Consider the following 26,809-nt stretch of genomic DNA (forward strand, 5'->3'; position numbering starts at 1 on the left):
AACCCCCAGGCCAAGGACCAGTACCAGTCCACGGCCTCTTAGGAACTGGGCCTCACAGCAGGAGGTGAGCGGTGGGAGAGCTAGTGAAGATTCATCTGCCGCTCCCCATTGCTCGCATTACCACCTGAACCACCCCCACCACCCCCACCTCCACCCCCCTCCGTGGGAAAATTGTCTTCCAGGAAACCGGTTCCTGGTGCCAAAAACGTTGGGGACTGTTGCTTTAGGATATACAGAACAATATTATGGGAGCCCAGCAGATGGGGGGATAAATGGTAGGGTGAGGGTTTATGAAGGAGGCAGCATTAGATTTGACTTGTGCCAGATGGAAAAAACGTTTGCAAGGGTGACAGAGAATGGCTTTCCAGGGTAGAGGGAACAGTGTGACCAGTGTCACATGTGGAGGCTCCTTTGTGATGCCAAGGTCTACTATGGGGCATGAATTTTAGGACTTGAGTTTGGAAGGATTGATTAGCCAGGCAGAGGAGTTTGAACTCTATGAGTCAAAAAGAACCAGAAGAGACTTATAAACATAAGAGAGACTCAGACATTTTATTCCAGTTACTTTGCTGTGTAAAAATAAAATAAAGAGGTTTGAAGTGGTCTTGTTCTCCAAGTGCTTATAGATTTGTAGACTAAAGAGCACATACACATGGAGAGATGAAAAAAAAGAAAATATAAGCTATCTCTCTCTAAATATCTCATTTCTTCCTCACTATAACCCCGGGTAAGGCGTTCTCATGCCCATTTTATACATACGGGCAAATAGATACTTTAGTGACTTGCTCAAAATCCCTAATGTACTAATTACAGAGCCAGAACAAGAGTTTGAAACTGCAGAATCACCAAACCGATGATGGTCTTTCTTTTCTTTTACATGTTTATCGGAGTATCATTGTTTTACAATGTTGTGTTAGTTTCTGCTGTATAACAAAGTGAATCACCTATACGTATACATATATCCCCATATCCCCTCCCTCTTGCGCCTCCTTCCCACCCTCTCCCACCCCTCTAGGTGGTCACAAAGCACCGAGCTGATCTCCCTGTGCTATGCAGCTGCTTCCCACTAGCTATCTATTTTACGTTTGGTAGTGTATATATGTCCATGCCTCTCTCTCACTTTGTCACAGCTTACCCTTCCCCCCCTGCCCCCCATGTCCTCAAGTCCATTCTCTACATCTTTATTCCTGTCCTGCCCCTAGGTTCATTAGAACCATTTCTTTTTTATTTTAGATTCCATATATATAGTAAAGTATGTGCTAGCTGTGTCTGTGAACCTTACTGAGATCCTAGGAAGAGAGATGTTTTGTGCCCCATCAAGTGTTACCATGTGAGCTACAGCCATTGTTGGAATGTAAAGTGTTGATGTTGCAAATTACCTTTATAAAGAGCTGTTGTAATTATCTCCTCCTCCCCTCCCCCAAGTCACTGGGGTTAGAATCTTAGCTCTGTGTAGCCCAGTTAAAAATCTCTTTTCTCCAGTTCTTTGGAGCAGCTGTTGAAAAGACAAAGGCCCTGTTTTAATGACAGTGTTTCCCTTGCTTAGCTGAAGTGTGAACCCTAGTGAGCAGGGCATTGCTCAGCTCTCATCCCTGAGTGAAGTGTCCTCTCTTTCAAGCTGATGGGGCACAGTATCCGTAAGGCAAGGAAATCTAATTACATGGCACATGTTCTAGCTTTAAGATGCTTTCGGTTATAAAATATCAGAGAAGCAGAAGAATTAGCATAGGTACTTACCAGAGATGACAATATCCTCCAAGTGATGAGAAGAAGAGTGTTAGGGACCCCTCTTGAAAGTAATTGACCCAGAGCTCAGAGATTCCACAGGTTGATCTTCAAACCATGAATTACCCCAACCTTGAAAAGGTTGCCACATGCCCAGTTGCCATAGACCAGCTGCCATGTTGGTTAGTGTGTAGCAAGGAACTATGGTGTCATGATGTTATAGATTTCTAGGACGGCAGTGCTGGGAATAACTTTAGAGATCATTTCATCTGACCACATGGTTTTATATTGGAGGAAACATACAGGGAAGTAAACTGAATCACTAAAAGTCAAAGAGTATGACCCTCTGGACATCTGAAGGGCATGTAACTTCCCCTGCAGAAGAAAATGTAGATTTCAGCTCAATGCCATTTGTGTGACATTAACTCCTTTCCTCCTACACAGTATGGCTGAGCACTCAATAGGCAGGGACGGTATTCCTATTTAACTGGTGAATAAACTGAGCTCAGAGAGTGTGCCCAAGATCACCAGGGATTTAACATTGCGCTGTGTACCAGCAGGCAGGTCTCCTGATGCCATTGTCTTTGCATTGACTCACAATCATTTGGTCATTTACTTGGGATAAATTTGTCCTGAGCCAACCATGCCCTTTAAATTAATTATCCTTATGGCCAAGAATATGCATTTTTGAGCCAGCTAACAAGTCCGGGTTACTACATTTGAAGGTAGAATTGAGTAGAGATAACTGTTTGACAAACCATTGAGCATGGAGCCCTCAGCATTGAACACTAGTTATCTTGATATGCTTTGTTACTCTTCCACCTATGGACACGATTGAATCCTTAGTCTCCACAACTAGCCAGAGCTTTGAGAATTTGTTATTGAAGTTGAGATATCCAATCAGTTAAAACCCATAATGCCTCTCCACCTTGCCCTAATTCTGCCTGGAAGAAGTAATACAATCTAGAAGATACAAGAAATGATCTTTGATACCCTTAAGGAAATAAGCCAGCAAAGTAGTGGTTTGAAGGTTAAGAAAGTAGGGTGTTGGGATGCTTTTATAGAAGCTCTGTAACTGCCAGGGAGACCCACTCTCCAGGCTTTTTTTCCTTCTCCTGCCAAATGTTCTACTTTTTAGGAAATCCCTGCAAGGATGCTTTTTATTTAGTTGTAGATAGACACAAATAGAAAAACCAGGATGACCCAGTTGTATATGTGGGACCCTGGAGACTATGGCCTCCTTTCAACTTACACTAAGAGGGTGACTGCCATCTAGTTAATATATGTTGCCAGGTTGGAGATTAGGCACCTCTGAGCTTCCAGTTCCCCAGGCTCCTGTCACTCTGTCCTTCCCACTGATAAACAGGCTTTGGGATCAGGGAATCAAATGTCATCCACAGCCTAGGGTTTTTTTGTAGAATCAGCTCAGGCAAACCCTATAAGAAATAGCTGGAGAGAGAAAACTACCTCAGCTGTATTTAGGGTTTTCAAGAATGAGGTTCCTCCTACATGTTTAATACTAAGTTAAAAATAATTGCACTTTAGAGTTTACGATGGTTGAGCCAGAAGAGCCTTGGACATCCTCTGTCACATTAGCCATTTTGTTTAATGGATGGGGAAACTGAGACCCATAGGGGCAGTGCATGCACTAGAAATCAGGGTTCCTGATGCTCACCTTAATGCTTTCTGCCCACTGTGTCTCAAACTGCCCTTGAATTCCAGGAGCCAACTTCACCCACTTGGCAGGACATGGGTTCATTCAGAAGAAACCTGGAACTAACAGTGTTAGTCCCAGGGATGTCTCAATGCTAACTCCTCTGCTTATTTGGTGCGAAACAGACTCCCAAAGTACATTGCTCACTCCTCATGAGAACTGATTCATTTAGGCACCTATTCAGTAAATTACCTCGTGTATGGTACCCAGGTAATTCAGAGGAGCACAGTCAGCTCTCCAAGGCCTTGAGAGAAGAGCACAACACAAGTTCAGAGATAGGTGGGTGCAGCTTAGGGAACCTACTGTGCTCCTTTCCTTCTTGAGCCTGTGTGAGTTTTTTTTATTTCTCCAGAATGACCTAAACTTTCCAGGGTCTGTATAATGGCTGGAAAAATTGCCTCAATCTCACCTGGATTTTTTTTTTTTTTAAGCTACAGAGCCCAAGCTGTCTGGTACATACCCATGAGGCAGTAACCATAAAACAGAGGGACAATTAAATCTTACTTCCATCTCCAAAAATGTATACGTTTTTCCCCTGTAAATTCACACATAATAAAATACTTTAAAATTGCCTTTTATTTCTCAATATATGCAGGGCTGTGAGGGAGGGAGCATAGGCTTGAGGAGGAAGGGCAGGCTGTAGCCTGCTCCAGAACTAGGACCCACTCAACCCACAGACTAACGGCAGAAAAATGAGGCTGGGTAGTCAGGCTTCTTTCATGATGGGAGAAATGACTGTTTTTATGGCACGCTAAATAAAACCTGCTTTGGAGCTAGAAGTTTATTGCCAGAGTGGGGAGAGCTGTTGTTTGTGTTTTCTGTTCCCCTCCCTTCCCCTCCCCTCCCTCCCCTTCAGCTGCGACATGGAAAGATGGGTGGTAAGAATTTAGAAGTCCTTAGAAAGTGTATAGAAATAATATGATTTTTTAAATTATACTAAAATTTATCTTAACTTTTCCCTGCATCTCATGCTGATTTTACAGGGAGTGTGGTCAGCATTCTTGGCTTTCTGAAATCGTTAGACGAGTTCTCAACCAAGCAATAACAAACAACTGCAGTGACCTGCATGTAAATAGTGCTTTATGGTTTCCAGAATGTTTTCACATGCCCTAGATCCTCAGGGCAACCTGGAGAGGCAAGCCGGTGATCATTTCTCTATTACAGAAAGAAGGATGGATACCCAGAGCGTCAGGTTACTTCCCAAGGTTGCACCACTAGTTAAGGGTCGAGTGAAAGCTGAAACCCCGATTAATTAAATAAAGAGGAAATGAAATTAAGATCCTTACATGGACAGTGGCGAGCTTGGAGAGCATTAGATTGAAGGAGAGGCAAGGCTAAGACACTATTAGTCTGTAAATGTTATAGAAGGTAAGTTTCTGTTGACCTGCAGCTGTACATGGGATGCGTCTTTGTCTTTAAAAGCCTTATGCCCTGGTGCAGAGTCAGCAAAGGCAGGAAGAAAAAGATGTAGCATACCTCAGCATCCATGAGGCCGCAGAAGGAAGTTTTTCACTGTATGATTTTTGCCTGATGGTTAATGCCATACCATCAGGAAGTGCCGGGGCAAGATGCTTGCCCTCTCTGGGATGCAGTAGTCTCATTGAATGATGAGGTGTTTCCTAGGGGCTCTGCTAGGTCCCTCATCCCCTGTCTCTTCTTGCATGTGGGGAATTGCTGAAAACAAGCCCAGAATTACCTGGACATGGTTAAGCCAGTGGGCCAACGAAGGAGGGTCTCAAGGTGACTGCTATTAAAGCAGTTATTGACAAGGCAGGTGTCTGAGAATGGACCCACTTCAGGAGCAAGTGGAATTATTAAGGCCAAGCTCTCTGACCAAACTTGACAAGGAGCCAAGGGAAAGGCAGGCACAAATTCTGAAAGAGATAATCCAGCAACCAAGCTGGGACAGAAGCTTCAGGTTGGCCTCACCTTGGAGGCATGTTCAAGAATCCAGAGCTATGGGGGTAGGTCCAACAGGTGCAACAAGGTTCAGCGAAGTGCATGAGCTTGCAGGTCCCAGAGAGTAACGTCAGAACGGAGGGTGTCATCGCAGTGCCTTGCACCTCGTCTCCTAAATGGAGAAGGTTCTCACGAGGGAATAGAAGGAGCAGCTGGAAATTGGAGTCAGGACACTCGGGACCAACTCTGACCATGATTATCTGTGTGAGTTTGAGCAATCCTTTAGTCCTCTGGTTCAGTGTCTTCCTCTGTAATAGGAGAAGAGGGTCTAAGATTGTGAGAGCACCGTACCTCATCTGTAGTCCGGCCAAATATACATTTGCTTCATGAATGATTCCAGAATAAATTGAGTCAGATACATCAGACCCTGACCTAATGGAGGCAGACATAGATTTTCAATTTACATCCAAACTTCCCTGTCACCTTTCAGTGATGCCAGCTGCCCACAGACAGGCGCTGGTATTCATCATAGATAGTAAGTGGTGCATTTTGTCCCCATGAATTTATAGCATGGCAGCACCCCAACCCAAAGCACCCCCAACAAGAACTCTGTACAGTGCTTTGCTTTCTATGGTTTGGTGCAGAAATGGCCTGAAACCCTATTAAGCTAAATCATGACAGTCAAAGACAATGGGGAGAATGTGTGTCCAGTTCACAACTTCTAGACGGTTGACACCGTAAGATATATTCACTCCAGGAAGGCACCAGGTACAGCTGGAGAGATCAAGACCAAGCCATTTGGCCCAGAATAACTCTGCAGAATCATGACGAGTGAGTGTGCTTGGGCTGGATTCTCCTTCAGACTAGTTTGTGTCACTCTGGTTATCAGAAACCCCCTCCCAGACCTGGCATCACACCCAGGAATTTGAGCTGAAACTCTCACCTGGAGGCTGTGAGGATAGCTAGGAGTAAAGGATGCATGTGTCCTGACCCCTCTTACTAGAGAGCTGAGTTTCAGATGCAGCAGGGAGGGTGATACCAATAATTATTTTTATTTTATTTTTTTACATCTTTATTAGATTATAATTGCTTTACAATGTTGTGTTAGTTTCTGCTGTACAATAAAGTGAATCAGCTATATGTATATCCCCTCCCTCTTGGGCCTGCCTCCCACCCTCCCCATCCCCAAATAATTAATAATCATAAAGTTATAGTATTAGTAATAACTGGAAATTGTTGAACACTTACAATGTGTTCTATGATAACATTTTTACCAATGTTGTCATGTTTAATTTTCAAAACAACACTATTAGGTAGCCATGTTATCTCTCCCATTTTGGAAGTAGAGAAGATAAGAAACAAGTCCCAGGCCATACAGGCTGTAAGAGGCAAAGCTAGAATTTGAACTGAGTTCCTTCTGATTCCTGACTCTGAGCGTGCCCTCGGGATTCTCCACTGCATAGTGAGCACTGGAATAGCCTTGACTGTACACCCAGCACTGGATGAAGTGCTTTACATAGATTGACATATTTGATTCACCTATTGACCTTACTAGGTAAGTGTATTATCATCCCTGTTTTGCAGCTAAGGAAATTGGGACACAGACAGGTTAAGCAACTTGCCCAACGTCACACAGCTAGTAAGATTTTAATACAGATTTCTTAGCTCAAGAGTCTGTGCTCCTCACTGCTACACATTTCTTCTCCACTGCCTCTCAAAAGAAGACAGAAGACAATCCATAACTGACAGATGCCATGCTACCTTAAACAGGAAGCCTCCTAGAGAAAGTTCAGGAGCACAAATTGAACAGGAGACTCTAAGGGTGGTCAGCACTGATTGACATAGAGACCCACGTGATTGCCGCACCAGGGACATCACTGTGGGCAGCCACCTAGGACACGATCACACTCCAGGGGCAAGAATGATTCTGGGTCTCAGCCCCCACCCACAAGGCTAGCCCCGTGCCTTTGCTCTGCCCTCCTGGCCTTCTTCTAAATGAGACTCATGCGAAATGAAGGATGCACCGAATGCCTGCAGTTTGCAGTGTTTATGGGAAACTTTAAAAGCTGGTTTTGCAGGCTAATTCAGCATCTCCATGACATTTTTGACTTGATTTATAATCAATGGTTATTTTAGCTCTACTGGTAAAAAGCACCAGTTTTGCAGTAAAATGGATTTATAGAAAGGAAACATGAGGTAAAGAGGGGAAAAAATACTTCTTTTCCTCCGCCCTCTCCCATCTTAAGACTTTTTCCTCTAACAAGCAAAAGCTAGATATAATCTTTGGGCTTAATCTTTGGGCCCTTTCCTGCCTGGTCTCTGCTACTCCTCCACCCTGGAACAAAACTGAACAATTCTTAACCCCTTCCATATAGAATCCCTTAGATTACCAAGTGTTTACCAAGCTTGACTGAAGTAAGGCTCTCTGGGCCCTAGCCCAGAATCGTGACTCCAGACTTTTCAGGAGAGAGGCCTGGTGAACTGTGAATTTAACAGCGGCCACTGGTAGCTCTTAGCTGCAGGCAGGTTTGGGAAATGCCCTGTTTTGGGCCAGATTAGCCATCCACTCCCCTTATTCATCCAGCTTTCTTTAGGAGATAGCTTTCCCAGATCCTGGGCCATTCTGGTTCTCACTCTGAATGCACTTCAGGTTTTGTACCTCTCTCGTGGATGTGACATTCAGACCTTAATACTCCACCCTGCTAGTTTGCCACTTCATCGTATGCTACTGATTCTCAAAGAAGAAGAGAAGAGAACATGTTCTTTTTCCTCCTTTTTTGAGGGAGTGGCCTGAAGAATAGGCCACATGGAGAGTAGCTGACACATTTTTAAAACCCAACTGTTGCTCCGCGATGCTTCATCTTCATCGGGCGCACACTGTGCGCACTGTTGCTTAGGACTTTCACTACAGAATATGTCCCAGGCCAGGACTGTTCCCTGTCCCTTAGGGTTCCTGGGACCCAGCTGGAGGCCTAGAGAAGCTTGGGCAGGGCGGGCAAAGCCTGTTTGCTGGAGCAGGGCAGAGGTGGTACTGTTGGTGGCATTCTGCTTCAGCAAGTTCTCAGCACCTGAATGGCTCAATCAGGAGGCCTCCGTGTCCCTTCCAGAAGGATGTGGCAATGTGCACTCCAATTAGCCCTGCCAAGCTTACGCCATGGCTGCCTCTGAAGCGGTAGCCCTGCAGCTCCACACCATTTTCTCTCTTTCTCTAAATTTTCTTGAGTTGACTTCTAGCTCGTCTGCTGAGAGGCTGTTTTTCTATTTGTATGTCACATAAATGAAAGCCCAGTTTTTAGCATTTTCCCCTAATAATAGCACTTTTCCAGACCCACTGGGGAAGCCCCTTTGAGACCTGCTAAGACCCCTCAGTTCTGCTAAGAACTGTTATAGGAGGGGTTGCCAGGAACTCCCTCCCAAAGGTGTGTTCACTCTCAGTTACAGGGTCCTGGTCCTCAGATCCAGGCCAACACCTGCAGGGATGCTTGTCTCCCCAGCTTGGCAAAACAATCCAAGGGGCAAACAGAATTTCGGCTCAAAATGGGAAAGCAGTGTCTAATAGATAGAACAATGTATTTTGTGCAGAAGTAAGCTCTCCGTGACTCTGTATTGTCAAGTGGGTCCCAGGGAGGCTCTGAAGGAAGACCTTGAGCTCTGAACATTGGGTTAATAGGTTGAGGGTGGCGGTGGGGGTAGCGACAGACTTCTGGAATGAGTGACTGCAAGAGCACACCATCCGAGCTTAAGTGAGGCGCTCCCTGTTTAATGCCTCTGCCCTATCCCCTGTTTCTGCTGGATGTTACTTTTCAGAAAAGTAGTTTATTGAAAAATACAATACAAAAGTTTAGCTATATTAACACAGTACCTACTAAGGGCCAGGCACTGTTAAATACTTTACGCTCACCAGCTGCTAATACTCTCACTCCCCTTTGACGTGGATACTGCTGTTAATTTCTAGATGAGGAAGCTAAGATAGGAAGAGGCCACAGGACTTGTCCTGCATTGTGGTCCTGGGATTCAGACCCTCGCATAGATCTCAAGCCTCCCCACCACACTGCGGCCTCTCAGCTGTCCCTTGGATCTCAGGAATAGTGACCTCAGTCAAAGGCTTGAGAAAAGAGGGTCTGAGCCAGCACATCTCAAATGGTTGACCTTGGACACCACCTGGGAGCTTGTTAGAAATGCAGAATCACAGCTCCACCCCTGACCTCCTATATCAGAATATGCATTTTCACAAGATCCCCAGGTGAATCATGTGCAATTTAAATTTGAGACGCTCAGGGTTCCAGTGTCACTCTTCTATATGGTCCAGGTCTTTCATTTATACTATAGCTCCCTTCCCACAGTTGAGGTGGGGGGAGGGGGAGGGAACAAGGAACAGACTTTTAAAACATGAAATCATCTCTCATGCTCTTACTGTTTTAACAAATTCCTCTCAGGTATTTGTTACCTCTCAGGTAGCAAATTCCTCCTTCAGGTATTTTGTTCAGTCCTCATCAGAGTCCTGATTTGTGCTGACAGGGAAAGAGACTCAGGCTAGTGGAGGTGGAGATGGTACAGCAAGGAGGAGGGCAGTGGAGACAGTGGTGGGGTCCACTGGGGACCAGGCCGGGTCCGCACCCCTGCTGCTCTTGCTGCTGTTCCCTGCTCCCCCGCCTCTAGCCCTGTTGGCTTCCCTCCTCTTTGGAGCATAACAAAGGGTGGCTCCCCCACCAGGAGAGCCCTGATATGTCCCTGAACGTGACAGTCCCTCCAGCCACCGCCAATGTTATTAATTTTTAAAACAAACTTCCTGATTGAGGTCTGGCTGCCTCTAAATTGTCTCTACAAGGAGACTGTGTACTAATTAACCCATAGAAACAATCAATGATGTACCTTTTTCAAGTTTCAGGGTGATTAGAATATGAAAATGAAGAGCACAATGGTGCAGATGTTTTAAAATCACAGCAGACAGCAATTAGTGACACGGAAACCAGCTGCTTATCTCTCCAGATAAAGCCTCTTAATAGGGAATTACACTGGAGGAGTCATTACCCAGATGGATCTCACATGATTTACAGAGGAGGCGGGGCAGCGTTAACTGATTTGTGAGCAGGTTCTTGTCAAGCTTCCTTCTTACCTCAAGGAAGGTGGATTTGTGGCTGGGGTGGAGGGGGACTTCACCTTTCTACCTGTTGGCCCAGGTCAGGGAAGCCACCAAGGATGAGGAAAGGAGAGAATGGGGCCTGCAAGAAGCCACAGGCACCTGTCTCCTTGATTCAGGCTCCATTGTTTTGGGATCAACTCCCTCAGCTGTCCCTGAGCAAAGGGGAGAGTGAGGCCTGGGGAAGGGGAAACACTGAGTTGTTGGCTGCCTAGGTGTTCATTGGAAAGAAAGTGTCACTAAGTTCTGCTGAGTGGCTTTGGGGTGTGAGTGTGCATGTGATATAGAGAGCTCTTAGTAATCTTTGTTTGATGTATTTTCTCTCCTTCTTTTACATAATTGAGGTAAAATTTACATATTCTGAAATGTATACATCTTAAGTGTACAGTTCAAAGAGTTTTTGACAAATGTATACAGCTGTGTAACTCACACTCTTATCCTGATACAAAATATGGGTATTACCCCCAGAAACTTTCCTCCTACCCTTTCCCACTCCCACCCAACCTTTAAGCAACCACTTTTCTGATTACTATCATAATAGATTAGTTTTACCTGTTCTAGAACTTTATGCAATGAAATCATACAGTATGTACGTTTTTGGAGTCTGGCTTTTTTCACTCAGCATAATTTCATGTGTGTGACTTATCCATATTGTGGAATATATCCATACATTGTTCTTTGTATTGATGAGTTTGTGTGTTCTTCTGTTGATTGACACCTACGCTGTTTCCAGGTGCTTTCTACTCTGAATAAGCTGCTGTAAAGTTTCTGTAAAAGTCTGTTTGTGGATACATGTTCTCATCTCTTGGGTAAATACACAGGAGTGGAATTGCTGGGTCATAGTGTATATTTAGCTTTAAAAGACATCACAGGGAGATCAGCTCGGTGCTTTGTGACCACCTAGAGGGGTGGGATGGGGGGGTAGGAGGGAGAGGCAAGAGGGAGGAGATATGGGGATATATGTATATGTATAGCTGATTCACTTTGTTATAAAGCAGAAACTAACACACCATTGTAAAGCAATTATACTCCAGTAAAGATGTAAATAAATAAATAAGACATGGCCAAAACAGCTTCCAAAGTAGTACCATTTTGTGCTACCTCCAGCAATGGATGAGAGTTGAGAGTTTCAATTGTTCATACCCTTATCAGTGCTGGTTATCTTCAATATTTTTAATATTAGCTATCCTACTTGGTGTTCAGTGGTATCTCATGGTGGTTTTAATTGGCATTTTCTTGCTGACAAACGATGTTTGAGGACATTGGCATGTGCTCCCTATCCACCCCTACTTTTGTGATTCAGCATATTTTGGTGAAGGTGTTTTGCAGTTGTGTGAGGTTAAGTTCATTGAGAACATTGATCAAATCTTCTGTATATTTTTTCTAATTTTTTTTTTAGTCAATTTGCTCTAGCAATTACTGAAAGAAGAGTGTTAAAATCCCTTTGTGTCATTGGCTATGTCTTTCTTTAATTCTCTTAGTTTTCATTTCAAGCATTTGATCCAAGTATATGTTACGAGATGCAAACAAATTTAGGATTATTGTTTCTTGATGAATTGACTCTCTTATTTTGAAATGTCCCTAGTGCCTCTGGTAATACTCTTTGTTCTGAAGCCCATTTTGCACTATATTAATTCACTCCAGCATTCTAAGATTTGGTGTTTGTGTGGTATGTCTTTTCCCATCCTTTTAAGCTGTCTTTATCTTTGTATACGGTTGGCCAAAAAGTTAAATCGGGTTTTTCATGTTACGAAAGACCCAAACGAACCTTTTGGCCAACCCAATATTAATTGTGTATCTCTTGTAAACAACATATAGTTATGTCTTACTTTTTTATTCAGTTTGACAATCTACCACCTGCTTTTTGGTTTGGCTTTGCCTTCTGTTGTTCATTTGTTGGGGGGAGGGGTTGTTTAGTATATTTAGAGTTAATTACCTATATTGTTGAGCTTAAGTCTACCATGTTACTGTATGTTTTCTGTTTTTCCCATCTATCTTCATTCTTTTTTCTCCTTTTCTACCCTCTTTGGACAAATCAAGCCTTTTTAGTGTTCCGTGTGTTTCCTTCTATTGGCATTTTAGATATACAACTTTGTTTTATTTTTAGTGGTTGCTCTGGTGATTACAGTATGCACCCTTAAAGTATCACATCTACTTTAATCTAATATTACATCTCTTCAAATATAAGCACGTTACAAGTGTATACTTCCATATACCTTCTCTTGCTCTTTGTTTTATTACTGTACATTTTACTTCTATAAATGTCATAAGCTTCATGATACACTGTTGTTATTTCCACTTTAAGCAGTCAGTTGCCTTTTGAAGATTTTAAGACCGAGAATAAGACGTTGTATATATGCCCACATATTTACCATTTCCATGTTCTTCATTCATTCATGTAGATCTGAGTTTCTATCTGGTGTTATTTCGCTTTAGGCTAAAGAACTTCCTTTTACATTTCTTGTAATTCAGGTCTACCAGCAGTGAATTCCCTCACTTTTTATTTATCTGAAAATATCTTTATTTTGCCTTCATATATGAAGAATGTTTTCATGGGATAGAGAAATTTAAGTTGACTTTATTTTCATTTTAGTACTTTAAAGATATTATTTCATTGTCTTCTGGCTTGATTTTTATTGATAAAAATCAGACATTGTTTTTGTCACTATTTCCCTGTATATAATGTGTCTTATTTCTCTGGCTGCTTTTAACATTTTCTCTTTGGACTTCATCAATTTGTTTACAATGTACTTAGATGTAGTTTTTTTGTGTGCTTATTCTGCTTGGGATTCGTTGAGATTCTTAGCTATGTGAATCCACATGCATTATTCTCTCTTCTCTACTGGCATTCTAATTATATGTATGTTAGACCACTTGATACTTTTCTATAGGTCACTGAAGTGCTGTTTGTTTGTTTGTTTTTTAATCTCCCTCTCCCACCCTACTCACCCCTCAATTTGGATAATTTCTGCTGTCTTTTCTTCATGTTCTCTGAGCTTCTCTTCTACTGTGTCTTGTATGCTTATATTAAGCCCATCAAGAGAATTTTTCATTTCAGATATTGTATTATTCCAATTTAGAATTTCATTTTGTTATTTTGGTATAGTTGCCATCTCTGTGCTGAGATTTCCCGTATGTTCATCAGTTATTCCCATCTTTTCCTTACTACTTGACCATCTTTATAATGGCTGTTTTGAGGGCCTTGGATCTATATCTACCCTCCTGGGTATGTGTCATATTTGCTTCAGTGTTTGTCTAATAATTCTTTGTTTGTTTTCCTTTGAAGAGTTTTACTTTTGTTCTGATTGGTAGTTAATTTACTGGCAGATTTGCTTTATCTTATTAAGGATTCTTTTTAGACTTTGCTAGCTTTTATGCTAGGGCTTGAGTAATCCTACTCTTAAGGAGTACCAATTCTGGGATATCAACTGACCGTCTGGGATATTTATTAAAGTCTCCCCATTCTGGCTAGTCAGAAATCCAACACTGCCCAATATTTTGTGACCTTAGGACTCTATGTTCAGCTTATAGCCCCCAGTAGCAAATATCTGCTATGCTTCGTGGAATCTTGCCCTCAAGTGCAGATTAAAGTTTGGCCAAAGACATAGGGTATTTCTATTAAGGTTTCTAGGATTCTTTTTCTACATATCTCCCTCTTCTCAGGTGCCCTGTCCCCCAAGTTCTAGTCCCCTCAAAAGTCTCAAACTATAATCTCTGTTTCCTCTACCCAGTGAAATTACAGTTCTCTGGATTCCACTTCCCTGTGCCCAGGTTTAGAAAGTTCTCCTGGGCAGAAAACTAGGGATATGGCAGAGCCTCTTAAGTTTCCTTCTATCTAGAATCACGGCCCATATTACCTGTTGCTCAAAGCCTGAAAATAGTTGTTTCATGTATTTCATAGTTTTATGTTTATTTCCATAGAAAAGTTAAGTCTAATACCTATTAATACCATTATGGTTGGAACCAAGTCCGCAATCATTAATTATGCAGAATTACTGTGTACTCAAGGAAGCATATGATAGTGCCTCTGTATTTGTGTAAGCTGTTATCACCCCCAATAAAAGGAGTGCTTTAATATCACTCACAGTCCCCAAACAGCAAATCAGGAATTGTTCCTATGGGAACCACACTAAGGTAACTTCCCAGGGCAATTCATGTGACAGGAAATGAGGACTGTATATATGTAACTGGAAACTTCATGTCCATTTAGGGGCTTTTCTGTGTTCCATTGTCTTAGTCTGTTTGGGCTGCTATAACGGAATACCATAGACTGAGTGCCTTGTAAAAACAGAAATTTATTTCTCACAGTTCTGGAGGCTGGGAATTCCAAGAGCGAGGCGTTGGCAGATTCAGTGTCTGGCAAGAGCCTGCGTCCTCGTTCATAGATGGCTGTCTTCTCTCTGTGTGCTCACATGGTGAAGGACAAGTGAGCTCTCTGGGGTCTCTTTTATTATAAGAGCATTAACCCCATTCATGAAGTCTCCACCCTCATGATCTAATCACATTGTGCTCCCATAGGCCTCACTTCCTAATACCATGACACTGGGAGTTAGGATTTCAACGTATGAATTTTGAAAGGACACAGACATTCATGGAATTCTGTGGAATCACAGGATCATAAAGCCATGGTTCAAATAGGGTACTTAGTGACATTCTTCTCTACCTACCATTAGCAAATGCAGGAACGAACTGGGCTGAGGAGAGATGCTTTGAGAGCAAGTTCAATGGAAGCTGGCATGTGTATTCCTCCTATTCATGAGCCTAAATGGTAATTTTCAGTCTTTTCTTAAGTGACAGAACCATCTCTCTCCACCTCCTTTCTCTTTAATGAAATCCTTTGCAAGGCTGCTCTGTTCAATTGGGGGTTAAAAGAATGGAGCTTCTCTGTTGCCCAATCCACTGGCTACAGTTCAGAAATGTCTTTACAAAATCCTAGGACTCTGTGGAACACATTTGAAAACCACTGAGCTGGAACATCTCCTGATAATATCAGAGCCTCTTTAGTCCCTAACCCAGACCCCTGTCTTTGATATAATCCAGTGGTTCTCAACTCTGTCTGCACATTGGGATAACTGAGAGCTTTGAAAAATGTACTACTGTTCAGGTCCCACCTCTAGAATGTTGACTTAATTGGTCTGGATCAGATCCCAGCTATGGTGTTCTTTATGAAGCTTCCTGGATGATTCTAACATGCAGCCAGGGTTGAGAACCTTTAATCAGACAGTGTGTGGTTGCATTCCTTTTCTCCCACACTCAGCTCTTGCTCAGGCTTGAGCACTTGCTTCAAGACTCAGGGGTGGAATGCCAAGATTCCCCAGAACTCTGGGGATTGGCTTGGATGAGTTGGGGAAATAGAAATCCCAGGGTGGGAGGTCACAAACCCCTGCATGCCTAGTTCTTTCTGGAAGGACAGTATTTTCATCCACCCATATAACTGACCTCTGCCCACCATGCAGTGTACTTGGAAAACCTAAACAGAGGATGGACTGTGTTAGAGTTTCTTACTATGTAAATTACAGAGAGTTCAGAGAGCAAAACAGGAATACTCAGTGGTGCCAAATTACATATCCTAACAGGTCTGTGGTGTTTTGCTCTGCATATTTACCACCAAAAAGTGCTGTGAATGTCACAGCAACCACGGAAGAGCCCCACCCCAGAGGAATTATGGTGTTAAAACATTAGATAAGTGGTTTTACAACTCAATTATATATCAGAATTATCTGGGGAGCATGTTAAAATGCACATTCCTTGGTCCCACCCTGGGAGATGGCAAATGAGCCTATCTGCAGTGGGGCCTAGGAATCTGTATTAGTAACCAGTACCTTAGGTGGCTCTGATACAGGGATCTAGGACCACATCTCGAGAAGTACCAGGTGCCAAAATAAGAGATAAAGCTCCCCTCATTCCTTCATACCCAGGCACATTTTCCTGTTCACGTAAAGCAAAATATCCCACAAACAGTAAATTTAAATTATTGCTGTCAAAAGTAGCACAAACACAGCTAACCCAAAAGAGTAGTTTATCATCCACAAAGTCATGCTTGATTTTTGATTTTTGATATGATTTTTCTCAGACCCAAATCGTCATGTCATCCTCTCATTGTGACAAAACTTGCTTTAGATAAGCCTGAGATAAGGCTGGGTGACTTCCTTTCTTCCATTTTCACAGACTTTTAAGTTTTTATGCAGTGATTTAATGCTTGTTTTTAAAATTATGTAAAAATAAAGTGCTTTTTAAAAAGAAATCTGACTTGTACAAAATTTAGATTCTGTATAAGCCAATTTATACGTTGGTTGTGGGGGAGGAGATAGTTATCTACTTTACAAAATAATTCTTCACATTACAGAAGGACTTCCTTCCATACACACATTCTGTAGGAGAGAAATCTGTCTAGTGTTTTGAGAATGGTGTTTCCCTGATGAATATTTGGCCTAGGCTCAAGGTGCATGGAAAGCACTGCTCTTATAAAAAGTAAGCCATACCTTCAGAATTGACTGTGAGTTCCACAATCAATCAATTTGTGGGGATGGGGAAGCAGCCAAGATGAAACTGGAGGGAAGGGGGCAGCACACAACCTTAGAAAGAATGACATAGCCCAAGGACATGACATGAACTGATTAGAACCAACTGGGTCCAAGATGGCAGACAGGTCGACTTCCACTAGACCTTGAGCCTCAGTATACACTCATTGTAACACATCAGCAAGGTAAATGACACACCCACAGGCACCATGACAGTTTCAAGGCCAACCATAAGGATCAAAAAGTGGGTGGTGGCCCAATTCCTAGAAATCCCTGCCCCTTCCCCAAATAGCTGGAATACTCCTCCCACTCATTAGCCTATGAAATTACCCGCTCCTGTAAAAACTGACAACCCCATACCCTGGTGCCTTTCTCACCTTCTGAGACGGCCCACACTCTGTCTGTGGAGTGTGTTTCTCTCTAAATAAATCCACTTCTTACCGATCACTTTGTCTCTCACTGAATTCTTTCTGCGATGAGATATCAAGAATCTGAGCTTCTTAAGTCCTGAAACCAGGTGTGTGATCTCAGTTGGAAGATCGTGGGTTTTGGCCAGGTTCGAGTCCCAGCCATGTGGGTTCAAGCCCTAATCAGGGTTTTGGCCAGGTTCAAGTCCTGGCCGCATGGGTTCAAGTCCCAGTCTGGATTTAGGCTGGGTTCGAATCCCAGCATGTGGGTTCAAGTCCCAATCTGAGGTGCACAGTTTCAAAGAGACGTGCTGAGCTTGACGGTATTAAAAGCCTTCCATAAAAATAATCTGGCCCAATGTAGTATTCCCTTATTTGCTAACTGTTTCAGAGATAGCCCTGCTGAGGGCTGAGGGTAGTATAAAGTCCATAGAAGATTCAGGTCTGATCCCCCAGAAAAATCTAAAGGGGAAATGGAAACAAGTGCTATGTGGGTTAATAAGGGCCCAAGTCAAAGCCCCCTATATGGAATAATATCCCCAGACCTCTGGAGAAGGATGGGAGGGAGAGCTCGCTTGCCCTTGCATTGAGCCGGGAGCCTGTTTTGCAATGTCTGGCTCTGTCTCAATGGAGTAAGTGCTCAGTTCTCAGTGAAGGGCATATTGGAACTGACAGTCTCACCATTGTGTATATAATCTGTCATGGCTGACAGATGAAGAAATGGGATTTTGTGAAATGCAACGAGATATAGCCATCAGCCACTGCTGGAAGGAAGCCTTGTTCTTCTGGACCCCTTAAAAAGCACTCATTCTCAGTCCTCTTTGCCCCTTCACTGCAGCCCTCTGAGCGCTGGGTTTAAAGCACCATTTCCCCCCCATTACTGCTGATCTTTTGTTGTGCTTCCCTTTTGTCCACCCTGCCCTTTGATTGCCAAGCTCTCCCAGCAGGGCAAATTGCAGCTGAAATGGTAGAAACAATGGGATCAGGCAGTGTCCAGATGGAGGCACTGGGAACCAGGCATGCTTAACTGCTTACTTTCAGCTGGTCTGCCCTGAGTGTAAGTGAGCAGGCCCCACCTTTCAATTGCCAGAGTGAAATCCACCCTCCTGACAGTCACATGGGCTTCCCCAGAAGCAGGGTTAATTGGAAAATGAAACAATTAATGGGAGATGAGAAAGAACTAACAGTAAAAATTGCGCTGAAGGGGAGTTACCTTGCAAGTGCCTTTAGTCCTTAAGTATTTGGGAACAATCTTTTGTTCAACATGTAATGCATCTGAGCCCTCCAGTTTCATCATGAGCCATTATGAAATGAGTGATTGGTGGCTTATTGTCTTTTGTGTGCAGCCATATATTTTGTCATGGTAATAGGCATCTTAAATATTATTTTGTTTGTTCGTTCAACAAACATTTATTGAGAACTTTCTGGGTGGTTTGCTTTGTAATAGATACTGGAGATAAAAGGATAAATGAGTGTGTCTGACCTCAAAGTACTTACAGTCTAGGAGAGAGAGACAGAAAAGTATACAAATAAATGGCACATCGCATTACAAGGATTGTGATAGATATATTCATGAGAGACAATGGTGCATGCAGAAGGAATGGCATAAGAAATTAGGCTGAAGGAGGTAACAGTGTCTGCAGACAATATGTTGCAATATGCAGGTCATTAATCTCACTAATGACAAAATGGAATACCCATAGTAAAACAGATGTTCCTTCATTTATTCAATAACTGTTTATTGAGTGCCTACTATTTGCCAGGCACTGTACTTGGTATCTCTGTGATGGTGTATACAGGCTAGAAAGGGAGACAGGCATTAATTCAATTAGTACAAAAATCAAATGTAAATTTAAAACTATGATAAGTACAACAAAGATGAGATACTTGGTTTCATGAAAACTTACAATAGGAGTATTTCTATAAGGTAGGGGGCCTCACTAGGATTGAGCTGAGATTAGAACATAAAGGAAAGTTAATGAAGGACTCTGCTAGTTGCCAAGAGTAAGATGGAGCAATAGGGAAAAACTGATGGGAATTAGAGGTGAAGATTCCAGCTTTACCACGAAGCCCCTCTGTGGACTTCAGTATACAGATCTGGAAAAGTGGAGAGGGGTTGATGACAAGGGTAGAGGTGAGAGGTGAGTGCTGTTTTGCCCAGGTCCAAAATAACTTAAACCTTTTGTCCTACAGTTTTTATTAAGTACTACCACTAACTCTCTAGAATGTTCTAGTGTGAGCAACCAATTATTTTGTCACCCAAAGAAGTGGGAAATTTTGTTTCCAAGCCCTCTTCTAGCCTGTCATCCTGTGAGTATACACATAGTGCCAGCTAAAATCCAAAGCATAAATGACAAATTAACAAAGCCCTGACTCATAAAAGATAAGTAGGATTTACTATTTTATGCCATGAATAAGATTTCTCTATTTTTGCCAAAAATGAGATAGAGCCTATGTCCACGGCAGTAATACCTAGCGGCCAAAGTCAAGTGTCAGGATTAGTTCTCTAGATAGTGATGGCAGTGTCTCTACTATAAACTGCAAGGTGAAGAAAAAATTAAATACTTTTTTTTCTTAATTTTCTCCTGGGCACTTAACAGGCCAGGGGAAGCTCTCTCATGATTCTTAAAAAATATGCTTCAATATTGGAAGTATAAACAGGATTTCACAAAATCAGGGAGGCAGAAAATAATGCTAGGGATTCCAGGAACTGGTGTGAATGAAACCCTGGTTGCTTTACTATATTGAATTTTACCCATAATTCTTTCTGCCATCTGCATTTTGACTCTTACCAGGGACAATAAGAAATGTTTTCTAATAAAGCATAAATCCTATAGCATCAATGGCAAAAGACAGAGAAGAGATAGGTGATAGATATATAGCTAGCTAGCTAGCCAGCTAGATAGACACATACAGTACATACATACATAGACAGGTAAACAGACAGATACATATTATAGGTTAAAACTTCCTAAATTCACTAAGCCATTATCATATACTTCTTAGTTGGGATATTATCAAAGCTTTCTTAATTTACTAATATTTTCCCTTTAACAAATCTTAGGGAAATACATCCTCTGTGTATAAAACAGGACTTATAATAAGCTTTAAAGACTGCTTTCTTTGTACTGGTAGCCTGGCTTAAACTCTATCTGGAACAATGTGAACATATCTATATTAAAAATAGCTTAATATCTCAAAACAGTGTGTTCACTATCCATTCCCTTTGTGAGTTTATAGACGTTTGATATGTTGTGTCTCTAGCACACGTTCTGCCTTTGCTGGCCGAAGAGTTAGTCTAAGGAAGGTGCAAAGTCTGAAGACGTTCATGTAGAGCCAATGTAGGGAAAAACACAGCTGACAAAGTCCAATGGAGTGATCTTGAATGATAATTATTTTTTTTTCCTGGCACATTTGTCCAGGAGACTTGTTTCCTTTTTTTTTTTTTTTTTTTCTTTTTTTTCTTTTTCCAAGCTTCCTTTTGAGAATATTCACGCGTTTTCTCAAGAGAGTAGTCAGGGCCTAATGTGGGCTTTAGGATGTCTTAGCAGGCTCACTCCCAAACACGCACCACTCCTAGAGTCGGCAGAGATTTGAGGGCTCTTCCATGTTTCTTTGCTTCTTTTCGTTTCTTCTCTATGCCCTTGACTGGCCCACTTTTCCCCACGCAGTCATCAAACTTCCCCCCCCCTTAATTCCTCAACTTGTGCTTTTTCTCCTTGTTGCAGTGGTTCCTAATGAGTTGCTTGTTTGAGTGCAGAGATGCTGAACTCCAGGATAAACTCCAAACAGAAATGAACTGCAGTAGGCAGAAGCAAGGGAAAGATGTGTGTTTGAGAAGAAGCTGGGGCAAAAATAAGCTGCAGCTGGAGTTAGGGAAACGCGTGCAGGTAGTCTGGAAGTTCAGATGCTCTCCTGAACTCTGCCACCTTGGTCAGGACTCTTCATGGCTAAAGTTTTAGCGTCTTCATTTGGAAAATAGAAGCATTGGACTGAGGGACCTTTAGGGCCCCTCCTGACTCTAAACAGTTCTTATTCTGAGATTGCATTAAACCAAGATAGGTTAAAGTTCCTGTTATCTAGGGAGAGAAAGACAGCGATTATAGCATCCTTATTAATGTTCAAAATCAACACAATGTATTTTTACTAAAGAAATTGAAAAAAACCTTCACAAAGCATTCTGGAATTAAAGGTGTCTGTTTCCAACTTTTGAATAATTAAGCCTTTTGACATTAAATTTTAAATAGTTTCACCGTGCTGATCTTTGTTTCTCTCTCTCTCCTTCTCCACTCCACCCACCCTTAGGCTTACGAGCGGCCACAGAAACACTCAGCTCTCCATTATGACCCAGGCCTCCCACAGGACTTCACCGGTGACACCTTAAAACCAAAGCACCAGCAAAAAAGCAGCAGCCAGAACCACGTGGACTGGTCCACCAACTCTGACAATGGACCTGCCACTCAGAATTGCTTCATCAGTACAGAGTCTGGCAGAGAAACTGCAAGCACCAGCAAGATCCCAGCTCTTGAGCCCCTGGCTTCCTTTGCAAAGGCCCAGGGTAAGAAAGGCAGTGCAGGGAGCACATGGAGTCAGTTGTCCAACAGTAGCAAAGATCTGCTCTTGGGAGGTGTGGTTTCATCTCCAAGCAACCACAGCTCACCAGCTCCACCCAGCAGCTCTGCTGAGTGCAGTGGGCTCCAGCCCTTGGTAGATCAAGATGGAGGAGGTGCAAAGGAGCCCCCAGAACCACCTACTACTATAGGCAGCAAGAAAAAGTCCAGTAAAAAAGATGTGATAAGTCAAACCATACCAAACTCAGACCTAGACTGGGTCAAGAATGCTCAGAAAGCATTTGACAATACAGAAGGGAAACGGGAAGGCTACTCTGCAGATAATGCCCAAGAGGCATCACCAGTCAGGCAGAATGTGAGTTCCGTCAGTAATCCTGAAAATGACTCAAGCCATGTCCGGATTACTATCCCTATCAAGGCACCCTGCCTAGATCCAAGCAGCCATAAGAGGAAAAAGAGACAGTCCATCAAAGCAGTGGTGGAAAAGATCATGCCAGAGAAAGCCCTGGCTTCTGGAATCACTATGAGCAGCGAAGTAGTTAATAGGATACTTTCCAACCCCGAGGGTAATAAGAAAGATCCCCGTGTCCCTAAGTTGGGTAAAATGATAGAGAACGAGTCCCCCTCAGCTGGCCTTGAAACTGGTGGAAATGCTGAGAAGGTTGTCCCTGGAGGTATATCTAAGCAGCGGAAGCCACCCATGGTCGTGACACCTCCAACATGCACAGATCACTCTCCAAGAAAGCTGCCAGAAATCCAGCACCCCAAATTCGCTGCAAAACGGAGGTGGACGTGCAGCAAACCAAAACCCACCAGTCTCCTTCGGGAGGCAGTCATGGCCACCTCCGATAAACTGATGGTGGAACCGCCATCTGCTTACCCCATAACCCCGTCCAGCCCTCTGTACACCAACACAGACAGTCTTACTGTGATCACGCCGGTAAAAAAGAAGCGGGGACGACCAAAGAAGCAGCCTTTGCTCACGGTTGAGACGATTCATGAGGGGACCTCCACCAGTCCAGTCAGTCCCATCAGCCGGGAATTTCCTGGAACCAAGAAAAGAAAGAGACGACGTAGTTTAGCTAAGTTGGCCCAATTAGTGCCAGGAGAGGACAAACCCATGAGTGAGATGAAATTTCACAAAAAAGTTGGAAAGCTTGGGGTGTTAGATAAGAAGACCATCAAAACTATCAATAAGATGAAAACACTCAAAAGGAAAAATATCTTGAACCAGATCTTGTCCTGCTCCAGCAGCATTGCGCTGAAGGCCAAAGCTCCCCCAGAGACCAGCCCTGGGGCAGCAGCAATCGAGAGCAAATTGGGCAAGCAGATAAATGTCAGTAAGAGGGGCACCATCTACATTGGCAAGAAGAGGGGCAGGAAGCCAAGGGCAGAGCTGCCACCCCCATCCGAAGAACCCAAAACAGCCATCAAGCACCCGAGGCCAGTTTCTAGCCAGCCGGATGTTCCCGTCGTGCCTTCCAACTTTCAGTCACTTGTGGCGTCTTCACCAGCAGCTATGCACCCACTTTCGACACAGTTAGGTGGGTCCAATGGCAACCTGAGCCCCGCCAGCACTGAAACCAACTTTTCAGAGTTGAAAACTATGCCAAATCTCCAGCCCATCAGTGCTCTTCCAACCAAAACCCAAAAGGGAATCCATAGTGGGACCTGGAAGCTGTCTCCACCCAGGCTGATGGCCAACTCCCCTTCACACCTTTGCGAGATCGGGTCACTCAAGGAGATAACACTGTCCCCTGTGAGCGAGTCCCACAGTGAGGAGACGATCCCGAGTGACAGTGGCATTGGGACAGACAACAACAGCACGTCTGACCAAGCAGAGAAGAGTTCCGAATCCCGACGGAGGTACTCTTTTGATTTCTGCTCCCTGGACAACCCGGAGGCCATCCCATCTGACACCAGCACAAAGAACCGGCATGGCCACCGGCAGAAGCATCTCATCGTGGACAACTTTCTGGCCCACGAAAGCCTCAAGAAGCCAAAGCACAAGAGGAAACGGAAAAGCCTGCAAAACCGTGATGATCTCCAGTTTCTGGCAGACCTGGAAGAGCTCATCACCAAGTTCCAAGTGTTCAGGATCTCTCACCGGAGTTATACTTTTTACCATGAGAATCCATATCCCAGCATTTTTCGGATTAATTTTGATCACTATTACCCGGTGCCATATATCCAGTATGACCCGTTGCTCTATCTTCGTAGGACTTCAGACTTAAAGTCAAAGAAGAAGCGTGGTAGGCCTGCAAAAACCAATGACACCATGACAAAGGTGCCTTTTTTACAAGGGTTCAGCTACCCTATTCCCAGTGGAAGTTACTATGCACCCTATGGAATGCCTTACACATCAATGCCTATGATGAACCTTGGTTATTACAGTCAGTACCCAGCTCCTCTGTACCTGTCGCACACGCTCGGAGCAGCGTCCCCATTCATGAGGCCAACAGTGCCACCACCTCAGTTTCACACAAGCTCCCATGTGAAGATGTCTGGTACGGCTAAGCATAAAGCAAAGCATGGAGTGCACCTGCAGGGGCCCGTGGGCATGGGCCTCGGTGACAGGCAGCCATCCCTGAATCCTCCCAAGGTGGGCAGTGCCGGTCTGTCCAGTGGTCGGCTCCACAAGAGGAAACACAAACATAAGCATAAGCACAAGGAAGACCGGCTCCTGGGGACCCACGACAACCTGAGTGGTCTCTTTGCAGGCAAAGCCACAGGCTTCTCCAGCCACATCCTGAGCGAACGGCTGAGCAGTGCAGACAAAGAGCTCTCCCTTGTGAGTGAGAAAAACAAGCATAAGGAGAAGCAGAAGTACCAGCACAGTGAAGCCAGCCACAAAGCGTCCAAGAACAACTTTGAAGTGGACACCCTGTCTACGCTGTCACTTTCTGATGCCCAGCATTGGACGCAGGCCAAGGACAAAGGTGACTTGAGCAGCGAGCCTGTGGACTCGTGCACAAAACGGTACTCTGGCAATGGCGGGGACGGCAGCAGCGCAAGACCAGAGAGCCTGGATGTGTTCAGTGAGATGAACCCTCCGAACGACAAGTGGGACAGTGATGTGAGTGGGAGTAAAAGGAGGAGCTATGAAGGCTTTGGGACGTACAGGGAAAAGGACATCCAAGCCTTCAAGATGAACCGCAAGGAGAGAAGTTCCTATGACTCCTCCTTATCTCCAGGTAAGGCCGAGTTTTCTTCAAACTTGGACTGTCTTGTTACTTGGTTGCTGGGCACTGCCCTGCAGCAGTCCGCCATCTTTGGCACGTTGGGTTCACTAGTTTGCAGAGAGGTAGAAACCAAATGAAAACAGGTCTCCTTGCAAATGTGAGTCTGCTGCACATTTTATGCATTGTTTAATCAGTTATTTTCTGTCTTTCCTCTCTTGGAGCCATTGCCTGAGAACTGTGGGCCCAGAGGCAGCCCCAGTAGCTGCCAAGACTACAACCATACCCACTACCTTTATGCTTTTAATTAAAGATGCTATGCCTAAGTCTTCATCTGACCTGATGGTACATTTGCTAGTTGGATAAAACCTCTAAAACTCTCTAGGAATACCAACAAGATCCCAAGAAAGTCAACGTTGGATGGGAATGAGTATCTAGTTTACCTGACATGCTAGCTCTAGAAGTCACACATCCTAGGTTGAAACATCTACAGTAGAGCCATTGGAAGCTGATGACCAGTGAATCTTGAAGTCTACCTGATAAGGAAGCCACAGACCAAAGCCATGTTGTCCTCTTTTTGGCATCTGATAAGCAGCTCTTGGTAGACCCCTAAAGTGCAGCCCTGACCTGTCATTTCCCTGCATAAAGGTGAGGGTGGGCGGAACCAGACTGAAAGGTGCTGTGAGCCTCCTGCCTCTGCTGGAACCTACTGCTGTGTCTCTTTGCATATCCACTGGGGATGGGATTTGCCCACTAATCTCTAAACTGAAGTGCTGGTGGCTACTAGGAAGAGCTCATTCCTTGTCAGTTGCTGGGAGAATTTCCTTGCTAACCTGCCCACCCACATAAACCTTCCTTGCCATGGAAGCCTCACACTTCTGCATAAATATCCCTTTGTCCATGTCCACACATCACACAGATGATAAAAGACTCCTGTAGAACAGAGTAGTTATTTACTAGGAAAAAGGTAGAAACTCCTTTCTTAGGAGCTGCAGAAGCTAAAAGGATTCCTCGTGCTCTCCCTGCCCCCAAACAGTACAAACCCTCTGGCCAAAGCCTGGTTTAAAGGACTGATTACCCCTGATAAGCTTTGGGTGCACTATTTCACCTCTGTTTATGATGTGTATCCCTTGTTTGTCTTCTCCCTTCATGCAGAGTCCATAATTAGTGAAGGTGAAGAGGTCTGTTCATGAGGATTTAGAGACATTTTCTAGGCCAGCAGATTTCGAAAAGAAATATGTTTTGATGATGGCCATTCTGACTGGCTTGAGGTGATACCTCATTGTAGTTTTGATCTGCATTTCTCTAATAGTTAGTGATGTTGAGCATCTTTTCATGTGCCTCTTGGCCATCTCTATGTCTTCCTTGGTGAAATGTCTATTTAGGTCCTCTGCCAGTTTTTTAACTGGATTGTTTATTTTTTTGATATTGAGTTCCATGAGCTGTTTGTATATTTTGGAGATTAATCTTTTGTCTGTTGTTTCATTTGCAAATATTTTCTCCCATTCTGAGGGTTGTCTTTTTGTCTTGTTTATGGTTTCCTTTCTAGAGGATTGGGATAGGGAGGGTGGGAGGGAGGCTCAAGAGGGAGGGGATATGGGGACATGTGTATGCATATGGCTGATTCACTTTGGTGTACAACAGAAACTAACA

At 43.6% G+C, this 26,809-nt stretch overlaps 1 protein-coding gene across 5 annotated transcripts in view; it reads left to right on the forward strand.

The window, feature by feature from the left end:
- Positions 1-26,809, forward strand: part of SETBP1 (SET binding protein 1) — a 378,062-nt gene that overhangs the window by 241,074 nt on the left and 110,179 nt on the right. For all 5 annotated transcript variants that reach the window (XM_073790680.1, XM_019936976.3, XM_073790681.1 and 2 more), the window contains exon 4: positions 21,712-25,171. In XM_073790680.1, the coding sequence (XP_073646781.1) occupies positions 21,712-25,171 (3,460 nt within the window). The remainder of the gene's footprint in view (positions 1-21,711; positions 25,172-26,809) is intronic.

Source organism: Tursiops truncatus, chromosome 13 (genome assembly GCF_011762595.2).
Source record: "Tursiops truncatus isolate mTurTru1 chromosome 13, mTurTru1.mat.Y, whole genome shotgun sequence".
Classification (NCBI taxonomy): Eukaryota; Metazoa; Chordata; class Mammalia; order Artiodactyla; family Delphinidae; genus Tursiops; species Tursiops truncatus.